This window comes from Amphibalanus amphitrite, unplaced genomic scaffold (assembly GCF_019059575.1).
Source record: "Amphibalanus amphitrite isolate SeventyFive unplaced genomic scaffold, NRLGWU_Aamphi_draft 000288F_arrow, whole genome shotgun sequence".
NCBI classification, from domain to species: Eukaryota; Metazoa; Arthropoda; class Thecostraca; order Balanomorpha; family Balanidae; genus Amphibalanus; species Amphibalanus amphitrite.
The window spans coordinates 206,744-217,341 of NW_024881783.1; the positions used below are offsets into that span (position 1 = coordinate 206,744).

At 48.7% G+C, this 10,598-nt stretch overlaps 1 protein-coding gene across 1 annotated transcript; it reads left to right on the forward strand.

Annotated features, from left to right (window-relative positions):
• Window positions 1-1,500: 1,500 nt before the first annotated feature.
• LOC122387493 (ammonium transporter Rh type A-like) lies at window positions 1,501-9,602 on the forward strand. The gene is made up of 10 exons (XM_043377740.1): window positions 1,501-2,056; window positions 3,951-4,134; window positions 4,953-5,055; window positions 5,521-5,568; window positions 6,374-6,515; window positions 6,865-7,028; window positions 7,580-7,717; window positions 8,062-8,195; window positions 8,510-8,688; window positions 9,270-9,602. Exons 1-10 carry the CDS (start codon window positions 1,843-1,845, stop codon window positions 9,410-9,412), a joined length of 1,449 nt encoding a protein of 482 aa, XP_043233675.1. The 5' UTR covers window positions 1,501-1,842; the 3' UTR covers window positions 9,413-9,602.
• The last annotated feature ends 996 nt before the right edge of the window (window positions 9,603-10,598 follow it).

Sequence of the window (10,598 nt, forward strand, 5' to 3'; positions counted from 1 at the left end):
CAGTGGTTGATGAAATTAATTTTCCCTGGATGGTTTTACAAAGCTATCGATCGCCATGTGGGTTTTGTAAATCCGTTCAGTAGCTCCGGAGATACGAAGTGGGAATAGCCTACCCCCCCCCCCTCACCGGTCACGTTATAATCAGACCCCGCCAGGGCGCGGGTTTACCCAGGGGTTTACCTTCCTGGGCATAATAGGCTATTATAGGAACCTATGCAGGCGCGGATACAAGGGGGGGGGCCATGGGGGCCATGGCCCCCCCCCTTGGCCGATTTTTTTTCAAAAATAAAATAAAAAGTTAAAAAGTTAAAAAGCTGAAAAGGGGGCCTCCTGAAAATAAAGTGGCCGAAATCCGATGAGTTTTTTTTTTTAACCTACCCACTTAGTTATTTCTTAGAAGACTAGCTGAGAAGACTTCTTTGTTAGAAGATTGGTAAAGCTTTTCATAACTTGGAGGTCTCTTATACTCACAGAGATGACCACTTTTACAGGGCCTCCTAACCTGCACAGAGGGCCTCCAAGCCTGCACAGATGTTGAGATGTTGCCTGAACAGCTAGATAAGCTCAATAGACGCAGTTTTTTTTTGGGGGGGGCCCAACAAGTGGGAAGATGGGGCCTCCAACAGGTGGGATTATGGGGGGGGGCCTCCTGGTTTCTAATGGCCCCTCCCTTGGAGATTTTCTGGATCCGCCCCTGAACCTATGTCATGTATACCAAGGACCCCTGTAGAGTCTTCACAAATAATTTTCATTCAACTAGTTTCGTTCCTTATTCCAAAAATGTGTCGTCAGACGTCAACAATGCCAATAAGCACAAAGTCGCGCGTTAATTGCATTTTCCAGTCACGCGCAGGAATGCGTTATAAGCTAGCTCAGGCAGGTGTGGAGTTATTTGTTTTTGTCGCTCCGGGCGGCGCCGCTGGATGGTACATACCGGTGCGGAGTAGCCGCGACGATATAGGGACGATCCTCGACCGGTGGCAAATTCTGGTCACTTTGTAATGCGGCGCCAATGATACCGTTACAGGATGCTACTGGATACACTGTTATTACAGTTACCGGTTATCGGAAAATATTAGTACCGTTTTCAGCACTTCTAACTGAGTTAGTCTTGAACCCAGAATATGTAGATAAACTAACCTCACCATAAAAAGGCAGAAAATAAATAAATAAACTACAGACAAAATAAAACAGTCTCATCAATTCAAGGTTTATTCAGCCTTCAGGCGCACCGCCACCATATTCCATGGCGACCTTTTCAGTTCACGCGAGGAGCTCATGTGGAGCGAACGAACAAGAACAAGATAAATGAGAAACATGGAACCAAAACGTAAAAAGCTGACCTTGAGACGGGACAAGCCCACGGGTCGAGCCTCCCAGATGCCCTTGAAGATGACCGCAGCACCGGGAGGCGCCGGGTGGGGTAGGACCGATCTATTTGGCGGCTCGGTGGGCAGACCCGAAGTCAGCGGCAGCAGACGGTGGGCGGGTCAGGACGAGCCTCCGCACTGGCGCCGTGCCTCCGCCCCTGATGCCCGCAGGCAGTGACGGCGACGCCTCCTTCTGGCTCCCGAGACGCGGCCGCTCAGTTGTGATGTCAAGGAGCTAGTCTCTGCGTCATTTTCTGTTCGCATCTCCAGTGAGCTAACCGCCTATACCGCAGTCCTTTCCACAGACCACAAACTTAATTTGTTTTGGCTACCCGTCTGCTGTCTCAACCACATTCCTAAACGTCTCCGTCCCGTCTCCGTCCCGTCTCCGTCCCGTCTCCATCCCGTTTCTCTACACCGTCTCCTTCTTCTTATCTCATCCCGTTCCCGTCCCATCTCCGTCTCGGTTGTGATGGGGGCGTCGGTGGCGCTGCGGTCGCGGCACGGCCTGCTGCTCTGCCTGCTGCAGTTGGTGTTTATCGGGCTGTTCGCGGCTCTGGCCGTCTACCACCCGGACGCCGATGAGACTCTGACCGTCTACCACCCGGACGCCGATGAGACTCGGACAGGTCACGGAGACCATGAGACTACGTCGGACGGCGCGGCCCACTCCAGGATCTACCCCAGTGAGTGGAGCGGGTATGGAGCGCGTGAGGAAACTGGGTGGAGCGTCATCAGAGGGCACTTTAAGCGAGAACACATTCGGCCCTGTGGAGATAGGAAAATAATCAAAATGAAAAAATCGTCAACGATTCGAATGGGATTTTTAATTAGGTCGCTACTTTTCCTGATAATAAGCCATGAAAAGTTACAATTCTTACAGAATGTTTTGAACTTTTGGTGTTATTGCACTGCTTGCAGCAAACACCCTACCCATTACTTATCGGGGATCGTTACCAATAAACAAGGATAAATGACAGTCCATTTATCATATAAATGAGCAGTGTATAGAACTACAGCACAACATTCATACGAGATCTTGCGACGCTTACGACTCCGGCATTTCTCGGTGGACGGTTTTACGTTTTTAAGGCCTGTAACATTTCGCTGGAGCAAAGGTTTGTGTCACATGGTATATTTAACTCACAAGTTTAGCATAAAGTTTCCCGCTGGAAGCAGCTCAATGACTATATAGGTACCTACTACCTATATTCCGTACATGTAATTGGTATGCATCAAATATGGGTCGGTTAATGTGAACACGCTCGATTCATTATCCCAAGAGATCTTTTACAGAGATGCCCGCTGAATGTGCATTAGAGGCAAGTAAATTTTGACGACAGCATGAGCATCTCCCTATTGAACCGGAAAAATACTGGGAACAACCGACGCTGACGGGGATTGCTCTTCGCACACGGACCTGTCCTCCGTACTCCGTACTAATTAATTAGAGGCCTGTCTTGGAGTTTATCGCAGCCACGGGTTCACTTTTTCTTCAACCGGATGTCCCATAATTAATTAAACCACGTCAACGTTAAACTGATTTAACATATACCTTTGCACGCGTAGGGAGCTGTGTGTGTGCAATATGTATGTGAAGGCAGATGATCACTTGTTTATGGCTGGAGTGGTAGCACAGAGACATCGTTATGAAATACCAAACCAATACCAATGCTCAAACTATACCTTACATAATGCATATACGAGGACAGTATGTAGGACAATATATTCCTGCCCGGGGCCGGGATGATTCAATAAATGTCACCGAGGTTTTTTAGCGAAAACTCCGAGGGCCGTTAGGCCCGAGGTGCTTTTCGCTAAAAAAGCGAGGTGACAATTATTGAATTCCCGGCCTTAGGGCTGGAAGGTGTTTCCCATACCTGCCAAAAAGCTCACAACTATAATTGATAGTGACGTCAGCAGCCGTGTGGTTCAACGCGTTTAACCACACCCCTTGAACCACACGGCTGGCAATATTAAAGCACTGCATTAAACTTTGAAAAGTGTGGTACAGTGCACGTGCCATTGAAATGCCTGGATGTCTCGATTCAATCATGCAATGTAGCAGGTATGGGAAACTCTGATTCATTTCAGCTTTCACAATATAACAGCCCACGCGCCGCAGTGGGTACAGTCCACCGCAGAAGTATGTGCGGTTTCAGTCGTGATAATGCTTTCCTTCTGTATCTTAGGAACGACTTGCCAGACTAAAATGACACTTGGAATTTAGCTTGCATGTATTGTCATCCTTGCAGCTGCAATTTTATATTTTGCTATCCACTCCTGGATCATTCCGTATTTAAAAATCGTCAGTCTGTAGAGATTGGTAAAACCGCACATTACTTCAGCGGTGGGCTGTACCGAGAAAGCAGTGCACACAAAACACTAATCTGTAAAAAAGTATGCTCTCGCACTTGTGCACTATGAATCAGCATCTCGACTCAAAGATGTTCAGTAAGTATTTGATTTTCTATGGGGGAATGATTTTGAGATGCTAATGGTTAAATCAAAAATAATTTCTCGACTTTAATAAGAGCATGCTCTGGCGTTGGCTGAGTCCAGGTTTTTGCTCCGTTACAGTGTTCCAAGACGTTCACGTGATGATTTTCATCGGTTTCGGTTTTCTGATGACGTTTCTGAAGCGCTACGGTCTGAGCTCTGTCAGCGTCAACTTCCTGGTGGCCGGCCTGGTGCTGGAGTGGGCCATCCTCGTCAACGGCTTCTTCCACCTGCACCACGGCAAAATCCAGGTGGATGCCAACAGGTGAGGCATAGGCCTCGGGAGATGAGAAATTACTTAAACAACAATAAATGAAAGATACACAAATAAGTAATGCATGGCCCTTGCACCTGAGGCTACGTTACGCCATGAACGGCCCCGCCGTGTTTTATTTGCTTGTTTCTTCCTCGGAATTATGTTCTTTCTATTCTGTCTTAAAAATTAATAATTGATATAGGTATGTGTACCCCGGTATTTTAGGTTCAAGCCCTTTCTCTGACCTTATAGGGCAAATAAACCGATAATAGCCTCTCCTTCTCGTCTTTTATTACCTCTGGACGCCTAGCCGTTGACCTGAGCCCCAGGCCTGCCATATACCCGCTTTGCGAACGGCTGCTGCGATCTATATTGCGCTCACGCAGCCTCTGGCAATCAGGCCTCCGTGCCAGATAACGGCCGTTCGAGCTGCCGTCCGTTCACCTCGGCTCCAGCGACTATCCTGCGTATTATACTCGTCAGCGAAAGCCTGTCTTTTAGTCTTGTGAACGGCATCCTTTATCAATATATTATATGTTTACACGGTGATATTTCTTCTATATGGTATTTTACGATATGATATTATGTTTTATGACATTCTTTTCAAAATATTCGCAATGATATTCCTTTTCAGCTGCATTTAGTGCGCTCGTGGTGATTTCACAATGCTGTGAAACACAATGTGAAACACAATGTTTCACAATGCTGATTTCGATCCACTATTCTGTGCATGTGAACTGGCAAATGTACAAGACGTCAAGTAGGTATTTCGTTGCATAGTTTTTGTGCTCATTCCGTCATATGCATGTCGTCTTTTTATCTTTCAGTCTTCTTGGGGCGGACTTCACGGCGGCAGCGGTTCTGATTTCGTTTGGAGTTGTCCTCGGGAAGACCTCCCCTTCTCAGCTGATCGTCATGGCCCTTCTCGAGGTAACATATCAATTGGAGACGGTGACACAGTTCCCGTCAAGATGAATCCTACCTGGGCGGTACTTGGGCGTCCTACGTTCCCCTGGATGTGCTGAGAATTAATGTTATAACTCGTAATGCATTGTCTGCCGATTATGTCGATCATAGTTTTTATCTCATGAATCTTGACGGAAAATAAAGAAACTCCGAATCATAGGCACCAACAGTCGCTAATAACATGATAAAACACTTGTGCTATTCGTATGTCGTGACCATGTGGCTAATATCACCGCAACTTTGCCGGTAGCATTGGACATTTGGACAGCAATCCGGTAGCAATGAATGTTGGGCTTACCACGAAATATCACCTTCAGTTTGATGTGCTTCAGTACCTATTTTTTAGCCAAGCATTGTGTTACCATATATGAAACAAAGTTTAATGTACTGATGGCGATGAAGCTATGAACTAATTCAGCTTTCTTGCAGGTTCCGATTTTCGTCATCAACGAAGTGATTGGACGAAAATACCTGATGGTAAGTGCTTATGAGAACATGCTTTGACGATTTTCGATACGTCAAAATGAGCGGAGTGTTACCGGTAAATTGAAAAGAGTAGCATTGGTATCTTGCATTGCATGACAGTTTATTTTTGTCGGAAACTGGACATGAGTAAATATTTCCTGTTATCATATGCATAATGCCTACAAGTATTATGATCATTCATTTTTTTGGCGGTGATTGAATGAAAGCGAACGCTTTCATGTTACGATAAGTGCCGTAAAGTAGTTGTCTACTATTGTTTAATTAGGCATCTAATAAGTTAACAATGTATTAATTAAATACGTTATTGCCGATCAATGGATTGCCTACCGTACAAAGAAGTAAGTAAGTTCAAGTAAAGTTGTATATCGGCGGAAAAAAATGACTATTTGATTTTTATTCCGCTGTGTGCGATGCATTTGAGCGGCTATCCCAAATATTTGCTAGAGATGAAAGAAATCTCAGGTATAAGTTTCTCCCAGCAGGAGAAATGGCTCCTAATGAGCAATGTTGTCAGCCCACCTGTGGCGGGGTCCCCATGGGGTTATACAGCTAATGACGACATGATCATATCTCCGGGCGGATGTTGTGGGAAGGACCGCTGACAACTTGTTTCATTACTGGTGGCCATCGGATCCGAGTCACCCAGGCGGTCATTGATTTGTGCTGGCACCGGCCGGTCCGCCGGGACTGGCTGCGACTCACATCAATACCTGCTGCATCGGCCGGCCGGCCGGTGAGCTGGCGGTGCCCTGACCTCCCGACCCTGACCTCCCGACCCTGACCTCCCCACCTCCAGGTCACCGACATGGGGGACTCCATGTTTGTGCACGCGTTCGGCGCCTACTTCGGCCTGGCTGTCAGCTTCGTGTTGTACAGAAAGGACAGCGATAGCGACAATGCCGGCTCCAGCAGTAACTCGGACCTGTTCTCAATGATCGGTGGGTATTCGGGTCGAGCCTTGATCGGCCTGATCAAACGATGTTAGTACCCGATATAACGGGTCGTCCTAAGTACATGTTGCTAGGTATACCCAGTGACATTGGCAATGACCAATGAGATCAATAGCGTCGAGCATTTTGGTAAGTGCGATCCATCGCATCGGACCTTCGGTGAAACCGTAATGCGATCCTGCAGCGCCAAAGGATGGCTAGAGCCAAACAGACCCTAGACGGAACGCTTGCTCTTTTTGTGTTGGCTGTTGCAGTGAATATGAAATGCAAAATGTGAAACATATATTCGTAGGTGGCTCATAGCCAATAAAGCACTGCGATAATCTCTGGTTGCCAGGCACGCTGTTCCTGTGGTGTTTCTGGCCGAGCTTCAACTCTGCGCTGGCCGTCGGGGACGACCAGCACCGAGCTGTCGTCAACACCTACCTGTCGCTGGCGGCGAGCTGTGTCACCACCTTCGCCGTGTCGGCGCTCCTCCACAGGCAGGGGAAGTTCACAATGGTTAGTGAGATTAAATTAAATTGGGATATTGCAGTTTAATTAGACTACTTGATACAGCGGACCTGCTGATGACGCTTTGTGTTGACTGACGGCGGGCAAAAGCCGTCGATATTATCACCAAATATGCACGACCTGTCCGCGTGTCTTGCTTCCATCAAAACTGGAGCCGCCTATGTGTCGCTGCCGATGGACCGTGCTAACGCGAATGTGCTTTTCCGTCGCTGAATAATGTGTCTAGACACCATAACGGACCGCCATTCGTGCATGCTGCTATGGCCTTTGAGGCTTCGATCGCAACAGCTAAAGGAATGGAATAGCTTCCAAGCCCATTCCAAGGCGCGCCTCGTTGGCTTAGGTACAATAGTGAGACTGTACTGGTGAGAAAGAAAGCCGGCAAAAGCCAGAACACTTCCAGAACGCGACTTTGGCAGGAAGTATCACTGACACCCCTTACCCCTTCGACCCTCTCCCCTCTCAGGAGCACGTCCAGAACGCTACGCTGGCAGATGGGATCGCTGACACTTCCTTTTCCCCTAATCCCATCCTTTCAGGAGCACGTCCAGAACGCCACGCTGGCTGGCGGAGTGGCGATCGGCACGGCGGCAGACATGGCAGTCCAGCCGGTCGGGGCTCTGATCGTCGGCACCATAGCCGGAGCCATCTCAGTCGTCGGATTCGAAAAAATCACGGTCAGAAAAAGCGCTGTTAATGGACTTCAGCCTTGAATGTATGTATGTTTCAGACAGAATTAACAGACAAAAGATGTAATGTTTCTCTAAGATAATGTTAGAATTCAGTATATAGGTAGTGCTGCTAAACACTTAGCAACATCAGGAGATAGCGGCTGGGAAAACTAATGAGAAAAGCTCCTGTTTCTTTGCTCATCTGATGACCAGCCACACGGCACACAACGGCACACTGCTGTCGCTTCAGTAACACCATGCACAAAGCCATTTCTGTATACTGACCTGACCCTGCCCACACAGCCGTAACTCGTACATACATATATACTGACCCTGTGCTGTGCACACAGCCGGCGCTGGACAAGCACTGCCGCGTGCACGACACGTGCGGCGTGCACAACCTGCACGGCCTGCCGGGCGTGCTGGCCGGCGTGGTGGGCGCTGTTCTGGCGGCGCTGGCCTCTGAGGAGCAGTACCACTCCAGGTCAGCGGCAGTCCGGAACACCTGTGATCAATACGCGCTCTGTCCCGGCCGTAATTGGATTCACCGAATGACAGGAGGAGTGATCCGTCTCCCCGCCACTCTGTCTCCTGTGTTTGTTTTTTGTTTGTTTTTCATTTGCTTTGATACATCGCGAAATTGGTAAATGTATGGTATAGATGTGATTAGGTACTTTGATCCCGAAGAGACCTGGTCATGGTGTGACCTTGACTTGACCCTGACGTGACCCTGACCCGGTCCCGACCTGACCTGACCCCAACCTGACCCTGACCTGACCCTGACCCGCTGTTCGGCAGTTTGTACGTGCTGTTTCCGGCGATGGCTCCTGCCTCCAACAGCTCCAGCTGGGAGCAGTTGCCGCCGGAGTGGGGCGTGGCTGCCGGCTCCGGTCGGTCGGCTGCGGCCCAGGGCGGTATGCAGATGCTCGCCCTGGTCATCTCACTCATCATCGGCGTTCTGGGCGGCGCACTGACAGGTCAGTGGAACTGTCATCTGCCGCTGACAGATCAGTGGAGCTTCCGCCGGCCAGATCCCTCCCTACTGCTGGTCAAATCCCCGCCTCCAGGCCAGCAAAGCCCCTGAAGCTCGGGTCGGCGGTGCCATGTATGTGTACTTCCCTGAGGGTCGGGAAAGGGTTCGGTGGCCGACCTTAGACTGATTAATTAGCATCCCTAATCTAATTTTGACCCTCATTAGTAACGCAATCTGAAGCTGCGGTAGGTATTGCTATTCAGATTCAGTGTTTGTTGCTCTTGACTTTGTAATCTAATCATGAGGCTGACAACCGTCTCTCTCTCTCTCTCTCTCTCTCTCTCTCTCTCTCTCTCTCTCTCTCTCTCTCTCTCTCTCTCTCTCTCTCTCTCTCTCTCTCTCTCTCTCTCTCTCTCTCTCGCTCTCTCGCTCTCTCGCTCTCTCGCTCTCTCTCTCTCTCTCTCTCTCTCTCGCTCTCTCGCTCTCTCGCTCTCTCGCTCTCTCGCTCTCTCTCTCTCTCTCTCTCTCTCTCTCTCTCTCTCTCTCTCTCTCTCTCTCTCTCTCTCTCTCTCCGCTCTTTCACAGGACTGATTATGCGGCTGAAGTGCTGGGACCAGCTGCAGACTGAGGATCTCTTCAGTGACCGCCGCTTCTTCGTGGTGCACTGTGAGGACGAACCGGAGGTCCCCGGCGCAGGTCACACCGAGGAGCCCGATACGAGGCTGTGAGAAGCTGATGGTCGGCGGTGGATGGTTACTGGTTAGGTACTCTGCCCCGCTGACAGCAAACGACCGCCGGCGGATGTATGGAGAAATGATGGAGTCTCAGGAGACTACTTTGGCTAGTGGGTTGAAAGAGAGAGAGAGAGAGGGATAGATGAGAGAGAGAGAGAGGAGAGAGAGAGAGAGAGAGAGAGAGAGGGAGAGAGAGAGAGGAAGAGAGAAAGAGAGAGAGAGAAGGGTAGAGAGAGAGAGAGAAGAGAGAGAGCGGAGGGAGAGAGAGAGAGAGAGAGAGGGAGAGAGAGAGAGAGAGGAGGAGAGATGAGAGAGAGAGATGGAGAGAGAGAGAGAGAGAGAGAGAAGCGGGCACGACTGGCAAAGTGAGTTATTCAGATTGACGATGAGTTATCGGCATACTTAGTTGCACTGTCGTTGACATGTTTTCGCGAGTTTCTGCTGGCAGTGACAGAGTTTAGGTGCAAGCGCTGAGCCAGGCTCCATTGATGAAGCAGTAAGTTGTTACAAAATAGCGATCGGTTGTCGGCAGGGTAACAAGCTGCACATCAAAGTGTCCTCTAGATGCACATGCATATTGGTAGCATGCAAATATTATGTTTGTGCATGTATCCTTTGAATACATTGGTAACCTTCATAAAACATGCTGTTTATAATGATTAACTTTTGTAAGCACACTGCAGCGCATATATCTTTATTAAAACGATTAAACCGCTTCTCTCGCGTGTTCGTAATTCAACATCACTACATCCGATAAATATGTGCGTATGGCTTCGGTAGACCGTGTTTACGGGGCATTGAGGATATGTCAATTGTCGTTATTGCAAGAGCTCCAATATTTCTCCCTCTCCCCGTCTCCTCCCGTCTATATAATTACCCTCTAGTTCTCCTGTCGTTGTATCTCTGCACATCATCACTGAGTTTGGTATATTTCCGAGACGTTAATGCAATCAACGTAAGGTCAGTCGGAAATGGCGAGCGTCATCCCCGCAGTAATTGTCACATTTACACTAAAATAGAGCATAATTCCTGGAGCTGCCAAATGAGAAATGAGCGGTACGGCACCTCATGGGCCGGATTCATTTGAGATTGTGTCTCCAACGTGACTTCAGAGGGATGCGACTAGCAAATTCACTTCACGAATCACGCTGCTGTCCTTTTGAATATTTCTGAGATAGAA

What these genes read in the sequence shown, in the direction of transcription:
- LOC122387493 (XM_043377740.1), top strand. Translation starts at nt 1,843, where the DNA reads ATGGGGGCGTCGGTGGCGCTGCGGTCGCGGCACGGCCTGCTGCTCTGC. An exon ending in GGCAGGGGAAGTTCACAATG is followed by an intron (nt 7,029 to 7,579) that starts GTTAGTGAGATT and finishes CCATCCTTTCAG; the next exon opens with GAGCACGTCCAGAACGCCAC. An exon ending in TCTGGGCGGCGCACTGACAG is followed by an intron (nt 8,689 to 9,269) that starts GTCAGTGGAACT and finishes GCTCTTTCACAG; the next exon opens with GACTGATTATGCGGCTGAAG.